The 19,009-nt window shown below is 45.5% G+C and overlaps 2 protein-coding genes across 6 annotated transcripts in view; both read right to left on the minus strand.

Annotated features, from left to right (window-relative positions):
* The window catches only part of ltbp1 (latent transforming growth factor beta binding protein 1), an 83,812-nt gene extending 82,756 nt beyond the window's left edge, over positions 1-1,056 (minus strand). For all 5 annotated transcript variants that reach the window (XM_068567490.1, XM_068567489.1, XM_068567487.1 and 2 more), the window contains exon 1: positions 992-1,056. The gene's annotated coding sequence lies outside the window, so the exon portion shown is untranslated. The remainder of the gene's footprint in view (positions 1-991) is intronic.
* Positions 1,057-13,157: 12,101 nt separating this feature from the next.
* Positions 13,158-19,009, minus strand: part of ttc27 (tetratricopeptide repeat domain 27) — a 32,834-nt gene continuing 26,982 nt past the window's right edge. Inside the window, exons 17-20 of the mRNA XM_068568491.1 lie at positions 18,218-18,415; positions 17,811-17,922; positions 17,524-17,624; positions 13,158-13,944 (exon numbers count right to left, since the gene is read on the minus strand). Coding sequence (XP_068424592.1) covers positions 13,819-13,944; positions 17,524-17,624; positions 17,811-17,922; positions 18,218-18,415 — 537 coding nt within the window. The 3' untranslated portion in view covers positions 13,158-13,818. The remainder of the gene's footprint in view (positions 13,945-17,523; positions 17,625-17,810; positions 17,923-18,217; positions 18,416-19,009) is intronic.

Here is a 19,009-nt window from a genome sequence, read left to right on the forward strand (position 1 = left end):
CAGTTGAATTGTGTGGCTTCCAGCCGGCTTCTTTTAATTAGATAATTCTCTAAAGAAAAGCTTTGATGCAACTGAAGTCTACGTCCTTCTACATTCCTAAACTGTCCTGATGCAACAACAACTTCTTTGTGGCGTCAGTTCGGTCGACACAGTTGTCGGAGACGTTTGTGTCGCAGAGTGAAACGTGCAACATTGTTTCAGAACATTCTATTTGGAACATTAACTGACACTTTTTGGGCACTTTTTTATTCTATTTTATAAGGTGTAACAGTTTTGTTGCATAGTTATTAGTCAACATTTTCTATGCCAATATTTTCCTCTTCTGAAGATGTCGGCCATGTTTTCCACCCAGAGAATAGTTTTATTGCCGCCGGTCCTTATGATGCAAATCATTTAAAAGGAATGCAGCACTGTTTCAAGTTTAGTTTCTCGTGTTTTTATGGGTTGAAAAAGGTCTACAACGGCTTTTCGTTGTGTTGCATAAAGACAATAACTGATCCTAAATGACTCCCCGATGTCTTGAACTAGAACAGCAGACAAGCGACTCCTGGTGCTTCAGCAGCCTTCTTCCCTCTCCACACGCCGACAGAGCCCGGCGCTCTGGAGGAAAGCTGTTTACTTCTTCAATAACAAGTTGGCAAGATCTCACAAACAAGAAAGCGATCTGACCGACGAGCCTCGAGCCAAGAGCGACAATCCTTTTCAAATGTGTTTCTCTTTCGCCGTGAGACACGCGCTCCTTCCAGGCAGACGCCATTAAAACACTGGGCCTCATTCACGACACGGACTTTTGCACAGATTTGCTCTCAACGTATGCATCACGCACCCAACGCTCATCCACGTCGTCTTGATTGTACCATTTTTGTATGCAAGTACAAACGGTGTGTCGCGTTTGTATTCCGTGATAATCACACGAGAACGTTAGCACACATTTACCAACATTGAGTCATTTGCAAGTAAAACGAGCCACAGCGGCGTTGTGTAGACTTACGCTTTGTGCAGCGCTGCGAGCCCTGAGCGGCGCTCCATCCGTGGCAGCACTGCCCTCCACAGACGTTCACCCTGCGAACACAAAAACACAACAGTTGAGCTGGAGGTGAAGATCCAAACAGCAGCCCAGCACCTTCTCTCTGCTCGCCCCGGATCACTCTTTACCTTTAAAGAGATGTAGTTTCAAGCAGACTTCACATTCATCTCTTTTACTGCACCACTGAGCTGTTTCATTGGCCTTCACGTCCTTCAAGACTGTTTCAGAGAACATTTCAGGTCAGAAAAAGGCCGCGTCGAGTTTCATTTGAGCTCCGCAACAGAGTTCAAAATGTTGTCCGCGAGGTTCAGGGGGTTTGAGACGAGTTACGTCATCATCTAAGCGCTCCATCATAGTTATCTGACTTGGCACGACTCTGCTGGCCTCCGACTATTCTCACCGGATGTTTTCCAGACTAGAGCGCCGTCCCAAGCGCAGAGCTCGTGATATGTGGTTTTGGCCCTTGTGATGCGAAAAAATACGCCTGTGAAGGCCGGGGTTCTTCTGTTGGAGCTGAGGTGGCTGAGGTGGAGTGTTTATTGGGGAAGGTTTCTGAGCGCCGCGCAGCCTGAACCTCACAGGGTTAGTTTTACTACTAAAGTCGGTTTGGAAACGTTCCACAGAGACTTGATTGAGTCAGGCTGTTGGAAGCTGGACCGACCTGGGAGCTCACGCCTCACATCATCATCATCATCATCAGCAGCAGCAGCATCAAAGAGACCGGCGTCGATGGTGTGAGTCCCCGCCCCTTTGGACCTTCTGGTGGAGAATGATACACACACATGACCAGGGTCTGAACCCGCTCATCTATCCTCCTCATCCATCTTTCTTTGTGTCAGTCTGAACCGGTTCAGTGTCAGTCTGAACCGGTTCAGTGTCAGTCTGAACCGGTTCAGTGTCAGTCTGAACCGGTTCAGTGTCAGTCTGAACCGGTTCAGTGTCAGACTGACTCTGAACCGGTTCAGTGTCAGTCTGAACCGGTTCAGTGTCAGTCTGAACGGGTCCAGTGTCAGTCTGAACCGGTTCAGTGTCAGTCTGAACCGGTTCAGTGTCAGTCTGAACGGGTCCAGTGTCAGTCTGAACGGGTCCAGTGTCAGTCTGAACCGGTTCAGACTGACTCTGAACCGGTTCAGTGTCAGTCTGAACCGGCGGTGTGAGTTCATTTGGATGTGAGAGGGTTGTTCGTGTGCTGGTGAGAAGCTCCAAACCCTTTGAGAGTCAGCTGTGAAATATGACTGCTTTATGAGTCTGGCCCTTTCTCTAACTCTTTTCTTTCCTTTTCTCGCCGCCGTGTGAATGTTCAATCTGCTTTGACCCAAGAACAAGACAAAGTGGATGGTTTGAAAGTCACGTCAGGGGCAATATTTGTCAATATTTTAGCTTTTGCAGCTAACAAACACCTTTCTAGTGTAACATTGATCCAGTGATGAGCGGCAGCGTCTCCGTTTTCCACCAGAAAGCCTCGTAACCTCGGTACGACTCACACATCACACACACCGAAACACTCCGACGGACCATAATCTGAGCTGCTGAGGTTAAGCTGCTGGACCACACACAGCCTGGAGGTTGTTCCTCCTCTTCTTGTTCTGCTTTAGAGGTTTTAAAAAGCGTCAGCGTGGTGGAACCGGCCCCTATCGGACGGCTAGTATAAGTTGTACCACTGCAGCCGTGTGATGAGAGCATCTCACCGCTTCCCTTCAGACACTCCTGTACCAGGAAACATTTCACCTGTTGGTGTAATCTGTACGTGATGTACAGATTAGCTGCTTAAAAAACTTGGTCGATGGCAATTTCTTGAAAGCCCGACGTGCCAGAGAGCATTCAGCTGTCAGGACTCTGGAGAAACCGCCCTGTTTCTAAGAGGTGGACTCAGACTCTGAGGCTTGGACGGCCGTTATGAAGCCTTAACCCCAACGTTATGAAGCCTTAACGTTATGAAGCCTTAACGTTATGAAGCCTTAACCCCAACGTTATGAAGCCTTAACGTTATGAAGCCTTAACCCCAACGTTATGAAGCCTTAACCCCAACGTTATGAAGCCTTAACCCCAACGTTATGAAGCCTTAACGTTATGAAGCCTTAACGTTATGAAGCCTTAACGTTATGAAGCCTTAACCCCAACGTTATGAAGCCTTAACGTTATGAAGCCTTAACCCCAACGTTATGAAGCCTTAACGTTATGAAGCCCTGACGTTATGAAGCCTTAACCCCAACGTTATGAAGCCTTAACGTTATGAAGCCCTGACGTTATGAAGCCTTAACCCCAACGTTATGAAGCCTTAACGTTATGAAGCCTTAACCCTAACGTTATGAAGCCTTAACCCCAACGTTATGAAGCCTTAAACCCAACGTTATGAAGCCTTGACCTCAACGTTATGAAGCCTTAACCCCAATGTTATGAAGCCTTAACCCCAACGTTATGAAGCCTTAACGTTATGAAGCCCTAACCCTAACGTTATGAAGCCCTAACGTTATGAAGCCATAACGTTATGAAGCCTTAACCCCAACGTTATGAAGCCTTAACGTTATGAAGCCCTAATGTTATGAAGCCTTAACGATATGAAGCCTTAACGTTATGAAGCCCTGACTTTATGAAGCCTTAACCCCAACGTTATGAAGCCTTAACGTTATGAAGCCCTAATGTTATGAAGCCTTAACGTTATGAAGCCTTAACCCCAACGTTATGAAGCCTTAACGTTATGAAGCCCTGACGTTATGAAGCCTTAACCCCAACGTTATGAAGCCTTAACGTTATGAAGCCCTAACGTTATGAAGCCTTAACTCTAACGTTATGAAGCCCCAACGTTATGAAGCCCTAGCGTTATGAAGCCTTAACTCTAACGTTATGAAGCTCTAACGTTATGAAGCCCTAACGTTATGAAGCCTTAACTCTAACGTTATGAAGCTCTAACGTTATGAAGCCCTAACGTTATGAAGCCTTAACTCTAACGTTATGAAGCTCTAACGTTATGAAGCTCTAACGTTATGAAGCCCTAACGTTATGAAGCTCTAACGTTATGAAGCTCTAACCTTAACGTTATGAAGCTCTAACCTTAATGTTATGAAGCCCTAACATTATGAAGCCTTAACTCTAACGTTATGAAGCTCTAACCTTAACGTTATGAAGCTCTAACGTTATGAAGCTCTAACGTTATGAAGCTCTAACGTTATGAAGCTCTAACGTTATGAAGCTCTAACGTTATGAAGCCTCGGCTTCGACAATTTGGCCGTCGCGTCTACGATTATGTGCGTCGCCAACAGAAGTTATCGTGTTGGGAATACAAAGAAGCGGCGTAGAGACGCCGGTCCGTGTGTCTCTTAACACATTTCACCAGAGACGCAACACGCACCAAAGCCATGTCCTGTGTCTCTCACGAGTCTGACGTAGACCTGGCCGTCTGTATCCATCCATCTATACAGCTTTTCCATTTGGCTTGGCTCTGGTGCCTGTCCCAGCATGGATTTAACACATTCATGGAGATATTGATACCAGTCTCCCCAGGAACGCGTGCAGCTGACCCCCTGCAGACCCTTCTGTTACAGCTTCTGGTGCTGCTACATAACACTGAGCAGCAACGCAACACAAGGATAGATTCTCCTCACACGCCATCGCTTGGCCCGATGCGTGAGAAACAATCTGCTGCAGTAACCCTGCAACCGTCCAACAAGTGCACAGCGGGATGTAGATACATAGATATATCTAGATATCCAGATAGATACACGCACATACCCTCCTTTTTGCAAACACACAATAGTCCTGTCTGTCCTTTAATTCCATTTGTTGCGCTTTCTTCTTCTTCTTTTTGTTCTTGGCTTCTTTTCCCTGCAGTCCAAATCACTGCATGTGTGCACATATTTGATTAATAAAGCTGGTTCTGATTGTTTACATGTTTGGGCTGCAGGGGAGTTCATGTGAGAGGAAGAAGTATGAAGTTCATCAGCTGCTGGTCTTTAACTTACATCTTTAGAACTGGACATGGACAAAGAAGGAGTGGTTTGTCCCTCACAGGGACCCTTACTACTGAACATGGACTAAAGAAGGAGTGGTTTGTCCCTCACAGGGACCCTTACTACTGAACATGGACAAAGAAGGAGTGGTTTGTCCCTCACAGGGACCCTTACTGCTGAACACACTGTTTATGTTGTTCCAGAGAGCTGTTATATTGTTCTGAAAACTTTACTTTTAAATAAAAGCTGCAATAAACTAGTTTTTACTTCACTATTGAAGTAAAAAATGAGATGAATCAGTTAAATGATTTCATCTTCGCCCAGCTCTAGGTATAAACTACGGCTCGGTGTCGGTTTCTTCAACACTGACGACTTCCTGAAAGTGCTCTAAAAGTATTCTGAATATGAAATATTGAATTTGATGTTTCCCCCACTCACTAGCACGAGCAATGACCCGACACCCTGCAGCCTGAGGCTCAATGTGAATACTTTTCATGACGTTGAAGTTGACGGAGGGCCCGTCCACAGTGGTTCTGTTGTGCACACATATTTTTCAGATGGTTCAGACTTTTTGGATCAATAACAGGAAGTCGTGGCCGGCTTATCAGAACACAACGAACTGAGCCGTTATAGCACAGTAACAGAGAGGGACGAAAGGGTCAGTTGGAGATGTGAAGTCCGAGCTTGAGAGAGAGGATACGAGAGGACCGGTCGTTGTTTAACAGGTAGGTGATGACCGTCAGAGAGGAATGAAAGAAATGGTTTGAAATTCAAGAACTGTACGAGGACAAGTGGCCTGTTTTGTCGAGACAATGTCATACATTTCATTTAACCTCACATTAAACTGTGTTGGTGTACCAAGAGTGCACAGGGCCTTTACTACAGCTGAGCTTTGGCTGTGTGGCCGTTGCCATATCCATCCCTACTGGTTTAATCCACTTCATGTACTGGTTTACAGCTTTTAACACATTCTGCGTTGGGGGCCTGAGATGTGCTTCACGGCGGCCCCTGGAATAAAGGTTCATCGGTCTTTGAGTCAGGAGTAATGACATTACAGCACACTGAGACGCTCAGCAGCCTGCATGCAGCTCATTGAACAGGTCACACCGTTTAACCAGCTGGTGAGGGGGCCAACACACACAAACCCCGACTGTCAACTGCACTTAGCGTCACGTGATCACTGCGTAACGTTCCACTGCGCGAGCGTGTGGCCCCTCGCGTGGGTTCATGTTGTCATCGTCTAAAAAGCTTTGGTTACTTTTAAAAAACACTTTTCCCCACAAAACCAAAACAAAAAAAGTGTTTGGTCATGACGTCACAGGAAGTCATTACGAGCCCGCATTCCTCCCTCCTGACACTTTCTTACCCGGACAGCTTCACGAGCTGCTGCTGCTGCTGCTGCTGCTGCTGCTGCTGCTGGCCGCGCGCCGGCCCGCCGTGCCGGGCGGCCGGCTGCTGCTGCTGCTGCGGCTGCTGCTGCTGCTGCTGCTGCTGCTGCTGCTGCTGCTGCTGCTGCTGCTGGCCGCGCGCCGGCCCGCCGTGCCGGGCGGCCGGCTGCTGCTGCTGCGGCTGCTGCTGCTGCTGCTGCTGCTGCGGCTGCTGCTGCTGCGGCTGCTGCTGCTGCTGCTGCTGGCTGAACTGCGGGGCAGCGGCCGCTTGGTTCCCCATCCTGCGGGTCCGCACCTGGCCGCCGTAGTTGGCGTTGAGCTCCACGTTGTAGGTGTGCGGCCGCCCCGCCGCGCCGCGCCGCGTGGAGATGGAGCTGACGCGCACGCCGCCGCCGCCGCCGCCGCCGCCGCCCGCTCCGGCCGGCCCGGGCCCCGGCCCCGGCTGCAGCACGTACAGCCTCCTGAAGCCGGCCTGCTGCTGCTGCTGCTGCTGCTGCGCAGACACACACACCGGGGAGAGGAAGAAGAAACCGAAGGAAAGCAGGAGGCCCCATCTTATCCCGGCCATATCCACGCCGGAGTCAAATGAAAAAATATGGAAAAACTTTTAAAGGGGCTGAAGAAGGAAAAAAAAAAGGTCCAGGTTACTTTCGGCTCCGTGAACCACTTCTTTCACTTCTTACAAGCACCGTATTCCTGGGCATGTCCCTGAAGGCAACACGGGCTGTTAAAAAACACTAAATAAGCTACCGCTACCTCCAGAAGAAGAAGCAAAAACGCGCAGTTTTCACGTGGAAACGTCAGAGAAAGTGATAAATAATGGGCATGGAGACGTCCCCCGGGTGTGGACGTGAATGTCGCTCCGCTTCTCTGTCTCCTCACCCTCGCAGCTGCTTCCCCCTCTGGGCAGGACTGGACTCAACAGTCGGAACAGCTCGAGAACTCCAGGAAAGTTTCTCCGTTGGAGGTGAACAGTCCGCTGGGCGCGCGCAGCCAGCAGCCAGCCTCCAGACGTGACGTAGCGGGGGAGGGAGGAGGGAGGGGGGGTGAGGGTTTCTTGGGGCCCAAGGGTGTCAGGGGACCCAAACCAAGCGCCCGCCCACACACACACACACACACGGGCTCACAGGAGGACCCAGCCCAACACACACACATCTGTACCAGGGTTCTTTACGCTCATGGAAAACCTGGAACAGTCATGGAGTTTAAAAACGGTTATTTATGGGAGCCCGTTACCGCCACTGTGATAAAGACATGTGATCCTGTAAGTCAGAGTTATGAGATACTGTCTCATGAGTAGGACTTGATATCTGTATTAAAAAAATCTCCATAAACTAAGAACACAAAACCTTCTGGTGCTCGTCAGGAACAACATTTAACACCAGTTCATCCTGTTCAGACACACTGGACTAAATCTTCTGGATGTAAGATGGAGAGGAGTAATGAGGATGAGGTTAGCGCTGTTAGCCACCAACACAGCCGTCGTCACATTAATAATAATAATAATAATAATAATAATAATAATAATAATAATAATAATAATCACTTTATTTATAGAGCAGCTTTAAAACAAAGTTTACAAAGTGCTTCCACAGATCAGCAAAGCGTAGACACGACTTCAATAGCGATAAACAAAAAGGACCGTACCATAGAGGCATTGAACACAACTGAACCAAACAAATACAACAACAGTAGAACACAAACACAGATATAAATACACAAACAAAACCATGGGAACAAAATAACTGCATAATCGATCATAAAAGGACGACGTCACTTAAAAGCAATTCTATAAAATGTGTTTTAAGGAGTGATTTAAAAGAAGTTATTGATTCTGCCATTAGAGGTCAATAAATGTTCCTGATCACTTAAATAGCACTTTAAGTACAATATTACGCAATGTCAAATTAATACACTGTAAAATATGTATTTATTCTGTCTGTTTATATATATATATATATCAGTATTGTAGATTTCTACTGTTTTATTACTGTTTTTACTTTTATTATTCCTATTAATTGTTTTTTTTTTACTATATCTCTTACATGCACTTTACCTTGTTTACAATTTTCCCCACTGCAGAACTAATAAAGGAAATATAATCTATTCTATTGAATTCAGTTTATTTTGTAAAGCCCAAAATCACGACTACAAACTCCCGTCAGAGCTTTACAGTCTGTACTCATGACATCATGTCCCAGGACCTCACATCGGTCAAAAAACTCCCCAAATAAAGATAATAAGAAACCCTTTCACAGGGAAAACAGGAAGAAGCTTCATAGAGCAACAGAGGAGGATGCTCTGCAGGACGGACAGATCAACAGATGTCATGTGACCAGAACGTAACATCACATGAATGATGAGTAGTGTACGCATGGCACACAATCCAGATAACCATCTAATCTTATCTAAAGACAAATGCACAATTATGTCTGAAGTATGGTGAGGATCTTCCTTATAACCCTTTATTAAACATGTAATGCTCATCAAATTCAAGATACAAGATGTTTTTACTGTCATATGCAAAGATAACTGTTATTCTAAGCAATGAAAAGAACGCATTGCACAACAATATGAAATGAAATGGTGCACATGTGTTCTGTGCGTACACATTGTTAGTACAAACAGCAGCTCTGGTCCACCTCACGCCTCCTCTGTAACCAAAAGGTGAACTTTTTGACATACACCTGCACCCTGGATGTGTTGCTGTTTTCCCCGACAGCATTGTGGGTAAAGAATGAACTGACCGGGCGTGAGCCCCGCTGTTCAAGTCTTTCATCTGTTCAATCGGATCAATGGAGTGAGACGTGTCCTCATTCTGCTTGCGTGAGAAACTTTCAAACATCCACCTTCCCTCGCAGAGCAGGATGGAAAGTGTGTGCTTTTGTTTGTGAGGTGTTAAGTGCTCGTGTGACAGGTCTGGGCTGTGAAACCCGCCGCTGAATTCAGGCCCATGAAATGTGACGGTTAGCAGAACCGAGAGGCGGATTGTGAAACAGCTTCCCCGGGAACGAGGGCGGAGGCCGGGAGCCCTTTGCCAAACTTGTGGGGAAAGACATGGCAGAGCTGCGAGGAGGGCTGCAGCCGCCATGTGTGGAGTCAACGATGATGCAATGCTGCAGAAACCCGGGCAGAGAGTTCGTTCATTCAGTCATCTGAGTCATCCGCACAGAGGCGGCTTTCATCCAGGAAAACATGTTTGCAGCAGGTGGAGGACGGAGAGTTTGATGGGAGGAGAAACTATGTGTGTTTGTAGGATGGAGCCATTGTGTTGTTGTTTCCATGAAACAACAACTCATACTGGTGACCTGTGCGTTACAGGTAATAATGGTGACCTGTAACGCACAGGTCATATCGGTGACCTGTACGTTACAGGTCATAGAAACAACAACTCATATTGGTGACCTGTGCATTACAGGTAATATGAGTGACCTGTAACGTTACAGGTCACCAATATGACCCGTATTGTACAGGTCATATTGGTGACCTGTACGTTACGGGTCATATCGGTGACCCGTAACGCACAGGTCACCAATATGACCTGTACGTTACAGGTCATAATGGTGACCTGTACGTTACAGTTAATATTGATGACCTGTACATTACGGGTCATATTGGTGACCTGTACGTTACGGGTCACCAATATGACCTGTAACGTACAGGTCACCATTATGACCTGTACGTTACAGGTCATAATGGTGACCTGTACGTTACGGGTCACCAATATGACCTGTAACGTACAGGTCATATTGGTGACCTGTACGTTACGGGTCATATTGGTGACCTGTAGATTTCAGGTCATATTGGTGACCTGTACGTTACGGGTCATATTGGTGACCTGTAGATTACAGGTCATATTGGTGACCTGTAGATTACGGGTCATATTGGTGACCTGTACGTTACGGGTCATAATGGTGACCTGTACGTTACAGGTCATAATGGTGACCCGTACGTTACGGGTCATATTGGTGACCTGTACCTTACAGGTCATAATAGTGACCTGTAAGGTACAGGTCATATTGGTGACCTGTACGTTATAGTTCATAATGGTGACCTGTAACATACAGGTCACTATTATGACCTGTACGTTACAGGTCATAATAGTGACCTGTAACATACAGGTCACTATTATGACCTGTACGTTACAGGTCATAATGGTGACCCGTAATGTACAGGTCACCAATATGACCTGTACGTTACAGGTCATAATGGTGACCTGTACAATACGGGTCATATCGGTGACTCGTACGTTACGGGTCATACTGGTGACCTGTACGTTACAGGTCATAATGGTGACCTGTAACGTACAGGTCACCATTATGACCTGTAACGTACAGGTCATACGGTGACCTGTACAATACGGGTCATATCGGTGACTCGTACGTTACAGGTCATACTGGTGACCTGTAAGGTGCAGGTCATACTGGTGACCTGTACGTTACAGGTCATACGGTGACCTGTAAGGTGCAGGTCATACTGGTGACCTGTGTGTCATATTGGTCCCACCAGCTGTAACTGGATGTTGGTAACTTGCACCCTCAAAAAGAGCTGAAGGCATATTCGGCTGCAGAGAGCGAGGTCTACCTCTGATGACAGGGTGAGGGTCGGTGTGGAGCTATCCTACGTCCTCAAATTAAACAGCCATTTATAATACATGTCATTTATAATCACAAACAGCAGAACATCCTTTCATGATATTGGCAGGACGCCATCATTTGCCAGAGCCTTTCAAAACCTATATCAATGTTACGAAACACAGTTATCTTCCAAAGCTGTTTTGCAGCTTCGGTTGAAGTAAAGTTTGATTAGTTTTAGGCCGCAGCGACTCAGTCAGGCTGGTGAAAGGTCATCGTGTGTGTTCACATACCTAATGACTACTTAGTTAAGCTCAGGAAACCCGGTCAGGTTTAGTCGTCTCCTCCCTGTGGACTTTGTGCCTCCATGTCAATGTCACAACACGTCTTGAATCATAATTGTTATGCTTGCTACAGAGCGCTGTGACCTGAATACAAACACGCTGTTATTAGACATCCACTGAAACGTTAATGTTGTTCTTCAGTTTACATCCTGATGCTGGTGCTCAAACTCAGTCAAAGTTAAAGCTCAATGTTTTCCTCGTGTTGAGTTTTTAACATGATGATGTCATTATAACGTTTGGTATTATTGTAAGTGTAAAAACATGTACTGAAGTACACAATGTCCCAATATTTAGTCCTGATGGACAGGTGGTACCTTCATGTAGCTCCTCCATCAGTGTGAATGTTAGTTAGTCCTGATGGACAGGTGGTACCTTCATGTAGCTCCTCCATCAGTGTGAATGTTAGTCCTGATGGACAGGTGGTACCTTCATGTAGCTCCTCCATCAGTGTGAATGTTAGTCCTGATGGACAGGTGGTACCTTCATGTAGCTCCTCCATCAGTGTGAATGTTAGTCCTGATGGACAGGTGGTACCTTCATGTAGCTCCTCCATCAGTGTGAATGTTAGTCCTGATGGACAGGTGGTACCTTCATGTAGCTCCTCCATCAGTGTGAATGTTAGTCCTGATGGACAGGTGGTACCTTCATGTAGCTCCTCCATCAGTGTCCTGACTAAAATAGCATCTTAATTAAATGTGGTGTCATTGTAGTTTTGAGGACTCAAACACTGAGTCACCTCTTTTGACCCTTTGATTTAATGTGATGAATGGATGAAGCAGGGCCTTTTTTATTCCATGACTGCTGTGTGAGGCTGTAACATCCTCCAACCTGAGCCTTACTTCATGTGAAGCGGTGAGGGAACACTAACCAGCGCTCTGAAGCCATCTGTCCAACAGGCCGGACCTGTGCTGCACGCTGCTGCAGCGTCGATAGCGACCGCATCGTCCGGCAGCAGCGGCTTCCATCACAGCGCATCTGGAACAAGTCTTTTCCTTCTTATCGGGGGTCACAAGAGGCGTTCCCTTCAGAGCGGCGGCTCCCTGATGAAGCGGTCCAGGCCAAAATAAAACACAAGCGCCATTGAAGTGAAGAACCACCAGCGAGATAAAAACCCTGAGCTGCAACGCCGAGGTCACTTCCTGCTGGTGACAAACAGGAAGACTGAGGGATCCTCCTGCTCCGACGGCAGCGTGGCCTCTGCTCGAGGGTGTGTGTGTGTGTGTGTGTGTGTGTCCATCTATCGGTAAATGATCTTCAGAGCAGCAGTGTGTGTGGTTTTAATACACAAAGTGAAGTCGGTGCAGAGCACTGGACTCCAGAAAGATGACGTCGTCGCAGGAAGTTGTGTTTACATCCTGATGTTCAGAAGTGTTACAATTCACGGTTAATGTGTGTGCATGTATTGTACACAACACACACACATACCTACACACATCTACATAGACACATACATACGCACCTGCTCACACACACACACACACACACACACACACACACACACACACATACACACACACACACACACACATAAGTCAGAGGTTGTCGTGTTGTAGATATTGTGAACAACCTTGAAGAACATGTGTGATATTGTTCTGTATGAATATGAACGTGTGATATTCTGTATGAATATGAACGTGTGACTTGCGCGCTGCCGTTTCCATGAGTCGGCGTTCGGCTCCGTTACCCATGATGCTCCTGGTCCGTAACCTCAGCCAGGGAACAGTCAAAGATCCCGTTCCTCATGTTCAACGTCGTATCCGGTAAAGAATGTGCTGATGTATGATGTCATCAGGCTGATAACGTCCACACACACACACACACACACCCACACACACACACACACACAGCAGCGCCTCCAGAGGAACAACGAGGCTCTGAAGACGTCACTTCATTGATTGATTTAACGGCTTCATACGAGCGTTCAGAAGACAGATCTTAAAAGATGTGCTGATGCATGAAGCAGCTCCTCAAATGAGTTTCAATACTGAGATTTATTTCTGTTTTCAAATGTATATTTTCATTTTTATAACTTATTTTGATCATAATTATGAACATCCAGCTGATTAAGATTAGTTTGACCCCTTAACAAGGTCCCACATGCTAATAACATGCTAATAACATGCTAATAACAGCTTGTTGGAAAGAACGTGGCCTAAAGGAGCAGAATCTGCAATGAAAACTACAGAAAAACCAGGTTTGGGTTTCTCAGGACGCCTTCAGCAGCTTCACCTGACGGGTTCTACTTGGTCCAGGTGAACTTCTGGTCGGCGCTGTAACTCTACTCATCATTCACACGCTGCTGGGAGGAGCTCCTCAAGGTCACCTCATGACGAGTGAAGGTCACTTTAACATCAAAACCTTTCTAATGCAACAGAAAACAAAAAGCGAGCGTTCACAAGTTGAAACATTTTACTGTTTGAATCCTTTCAGAGTCGTTTACATTCCAACGTGGAGATCCAGGTATAAAAACATCACGAGTACAAAATGAGGCCGCTGGCTTCCCGTTCCCCTCAGCCGGGCCGCGTGTCCGTGATGACATCACGGCGCTCGGTCGCGCAGCGCGGCGCTCAGCTCCTGCAGCGTCGTGACCAGCTGCTCCAGAGCGCCGACGCCCTCCCGCAGCTCGCCGTGCAGCTCGCCCGACGCCACGTCCGTGTGCATTTGCTGGAACGAAGGAACACAAAGACGACGTCATGAAGGAATGCAGAGATGACATCATGAAGGAATGCAGAGATGACATCATGAAGGAATGCAGAGATGACATGATGAATGAATGCAGAGATGACATGATGAAGGAATGCAAAGATGACATGATGAAGGAATGCAGAGATGACATGATGAAGGAATGCAAAGATGACATGATGAAGGAATGCAGAGATGACATGATGAAGGAATGCAGAGATGACATGATGAAGGAATGCAGAGATGACATCATGAAGGAATGCAAAGATGACATCATGAAGGAATGCAAAGATGACATGATGAAGGAATGCAAAGATGACATCATGAAGGAATGCAAAGATGACATGATGAAGGAATGCAGAGATGACATGATGAAGGAATGCAAAGATGACATGATGAAGGAATGCAAAGATGACATGATGAAGGAATGCAAAGATGACATCATGAAGGAATGCAAAGACGACATCATGAAGGAATGCAAAGATGACATGATGAAGGAATGCAAAGATGACATGATGAAGGAATGCAAAGATGACATGATGAAGGAATGCAGAGATGACATGATGAAGGAATGCAGAGATGACATGATGAAGGAATGCAGAGATGACATGATGAAGGAATGCAGAGATGACATGATGAAGGAATGCAGAGACGATGTCATGAAGGAATGCAAAGATGACATGATGAAGGAATGCAGAGATGACATGATGAAGGAATGCAGATATGACATGATGAAGTAATGCAAAGATGACATGATGAAGGAATGCAAAGATGACATGATGAAGGAATGCAGATATGACATGATGAAGGAATGCAAAGATGACATGATGAAGGAATGCAAAGATGACATGATGAAGGAATGCAAAGATGACATGATGAAGGAATGCAGAGATGACATGATGAAGGAATGCAAAGATGACATGATGAAGGAATGCAAAGATGACATGATGAAGGAATGCAAAGATGACATGATGAAGGAATGCAAAGATGACATGATGAAGGAATGCAAAGATGACATGATGAAGGAATGCAAAGATGACATGATGAAGGAATGCAAAGATGACATGATGAAGGAATGCAGAGATGACATGATGAAGGAATGCAGAGATGACATGATGAAGGAATGCAGAGATGACATGATGAAGGAATGCAGAGATGACATGATGAAGGAATGCAGAGATGACATGATGAAGGAATGCAGAGACGATGTCATGAAGGAATGCAAAGATGACATGATGAAGGAATGCAGAGATGACATGATGAAGGAATGCAGATATGACATGATGAAGTAATGCAAAGATGACATGATGAAGGAATGCAAAGATGACATGATGAAGGAATGCAGATATGACATGATGAAGGAATGCAAAGATGACATGATGAAGGAATGCAAAGATGACATGATGAAGGAATGCAAAGATGACATGATGAAGGAATGCAGAGATGACATGATGAAGGAATGCAAAGATGACATGATGAAGGAATGCAAAGATGACATGATGAAGGAATGCAAAGATGACATGATGAAGGAATGCAAAGATGACATGATGAAGGAATGCAAAGATGACATGATGAAGGAATGCAAAGATGACATGATGAAGGAATGCAGAGATGACATGATGAAGGAATGCAGAGATGACATCATGAAGGAATGCAAAGATGACATGATGAAGGAATGCAAAGATGACATGATGAAGGAATGCAAAGATGACATGATGAAGGAATGCAAAGATGACATGATGAAGGAATGCAAAGATGACATGATGAAGGAATGCAAAGATGACATGATGAAGGAATGCAAAGATGACATGATGAAGGAATGCAAAGATGACATGATGAAGGAATGCAAAGATGACATCATGAAGGAATGCAGAGATGACATCATGAAGGAATGCAAAGATGACATGATGAAGGAATGCAGAGATGACATGATGAAGGAATGCAAAGATGACATGATGAAGGAATGCAGAGATGACATGATGAAGGAATGCAGAGATGACATGATGAAGGAATGCAGAGATGACATGATGAAGGAATGCAGAGACGATGTCATGAAGGAATGCAAAGATGACATGATGAAGAAATGCAGAGATGACATGATGAAGGAATGCAAAGATGACATGATGAAGGAATGCAAAGATGACATCATGAAGGAATGCAGAGATGACATCATGAAGGAATGCAAAGATGACATCATGAAGGAATGCAAAGATGACATGATGAAGGAATGCAAAGATGACATGATGAAGGAATGCAAAGATGACATGATGAAGGAATGCAAAGATGACATGATGAAGGAATGCAAAGATGACATGATGAAGGAATGCAAAGATGACATGATGAAGGAATGCAGAGATGACATGATGAAGGAATGCAGAGATGACATGATGAAGGAATGCAGAGATGACATCATGAAGGAATGCAAAGATGACATGATGAAGGAATGCAAAGATGACATGATGAAGGAATGCAAAGATGACATGATGAAGGAATGCAAAGATGACATGATGAAGGAATGCAAAGATGACATGATGAAGGAATGCAAAGATGACATGATGAAGGAATGCAAAGATGACATGATGAAGGAATGCAAAGATGACATGATGAAGGAATGCAAAGATGACATGATGAAGGAATGCAAAGATGACATCATGAAGGAATGCAGAGATGACATCATGAAGGAATGCAAAGATGACATGATGAAGGAATGCAGAGATGACATGATGAAGGAATGCAAAGATGACATGATGAAGGAATGCAGAGATGACATGATGAAGGAATGCAGAGATGACATGATGAAGGAATGCAGAGATGACATGATGAAGGAATGCAGAGACGATGTCATGAAGGAATGCAAAGATGACATGATGAAGAAATGCAGAGATGACATGATGAAGGAATGCAAAGATGACATGATGAAGGAATGCAAAGATGACATCATGAAGGAATGCAGAGATGACATCATGAAGGAATGCAAAGATGACATGATGAAAGAATGCAAAGATGACATGATGAAGGAATGCAGAGATGACATGATGAATGAATGCAAAGATGACATGATGAATGAATGCAAAGATGACATGATGAATGAATGCAAAGATGACATGATGAAGGAATGCAAAGATGACATGATGAAGGAATGCAAAGATGACATCATGAAGGAATGCAAAGATGACATGATGAATGAATGCAAAGATGACATGATGAATGAATGCAAAGATGACATGATGAATGAATGCAAAGATGACATGATGAATGAATGCAAAGATGACATGATGAAGGAATGCAAAGATGACATGATGAAGGAATGCAAAGATGACATGATGAAGGAATGCAGAGATGACACGATGAAGGAATGCAGAGATGACATGATGAAGGAATGCAGAGATGACATGATGAAACATGTTCTGCTATATATTCATGTCATGGTTTATACTCCGTCAGTGTAGAACAGCAATTAAAAAAAAGAAGTGACGTCACGTCGCCGTGCGCCGGACCGCCAGCCATGAGTCACGGGAAGTGTGTGTGTGTGTGTGTGTGTGTGCGTGCGTGTGTGTGTACCTTAGCTTTGGTGATCAGACTCTTGAGGCTGAGGCGGGTGGAGGAGAGCATCTGAAGAGCTTCTGTTGGGTTACTGAGACTCCGACTGCAGCTGATGGCCACTGAGGAAGAGTAGGAGGAGGAGGAGGAAGAGGAGGAGGAGAAAAAAGAAAGTGGTGAGAAAGACATGACTGCTTTAAAGGTCCTGCAGCATGACACCCCGCTGTCAGCAGCACGAGGCAGTGAGCAGGACTTCCTGTTGGGAGGAGCTTCAGGACAGGTGTCCTCCACCTGGACGGCGCTCTCACCTTCCCCCATGTTGGCGGCTCGTGCGATCACGTCCTTGAAGAGCGCCGGCTCCTTCTCCCAGCCGCCGGCCTGCAGCTGGCAGCGGTGGGCTTTACACAGGAACTGCAGCGCCTGCAGGACCGACAGCAGCGGCTCGTTACGAGGTCACAGAGGTCACAGAGGTCAAACGGTCCAGTTTGTTTTGTTGTTATTAACTTCATCCTTTAACGGCGTCAACTATCTGACCGTTAACTGCATGCTGTGTCGCAGTGGGAGGGGCTTATCGCTTTAGATCTCTCCAGATGTCAATCAAGCATGAAAAACAACTTGCTGTTGTATTCTTCTGATCACATTCCTTCAAAATAAAAGCCTCCAACACTAGTTTTTACTTCACTATCTGCAGCTGAACTGGTGTCGTATTTCAGACCTTGTGGTCGTCCTCGGGCTGGCCGGCGTGGCCGTCTCCGTACAGCAGCGCGTACTGCCGCCACACCTCGCCGTCGCTGCTGTGGCGGGCGCTGACTCGGCCCAGCAGCTCCTTCAGGCCGGGCCGCAGGGCTGCAGCCGGCTCGCCCTGCCGGTCCGCCAGGTTCTCCACCACGGCCCGAACCAGGATCTGGAGGATCTGTCAGGGGGAGACGGGCGACGACGTCAGAGTCATGTTCAACGCTTCAGCGCCGCGGGTTCGAATCCCAAACGCAAGCCTTTAACCAGCTGAACACTGTGGAACCCATGTTGTCTCCTCCTCCCTGTTGGAGTCGTCACAGGAACCCAAATTAAGATAAAGTAAGATAATCCTGACAGGATTACAGCTGCACTGCTCACAAGTCAATAAAGATTTTTAAAAATTAAGTAATATAAATAAATAGAACAGTAAGAAAAAAATAAAATAAAAAAAATAAAATAAAAAAATATTTATATTAAAAATTATTTAAAAAGAATATTAAAAAAAATGTTTTCAAAATTAAAAAATTCCAATACTTGTGTTTATTGTATGTATTTGTTCAGCAGAGTCTTGGGAAAAAAAATCACTTTTAAAAGATATTTTGATGATTATGAACATCCAGCATGATATGAGCCAGATTCCCCAAAAAAGCCTCCTGGAGCGTCAATAAGACACCTTTATGGAAAGATTAGGACCTAAAGAACCAGAATCTGCAACAACAATCACAATAAAACAAAGACTTGGTCTGTTAGGAAGGAGGTTCAGTCAAAACAA

Source organism: Clinocottus analis, unplaced genomic scaffold (genome assembly GCF_023055335.1).
Source record: "Clinocottus analis isolate CAN_PGR_092001 unplaced genomic scaffold, fCliAna1.0.p SCAF_8, whole genome shotgun sequence".
NCBI lineage: Eukaryota > Metazoa > Chordata > Actinopteri > Perciformes > Cottidae > Clinocottus > Clinocottus analis.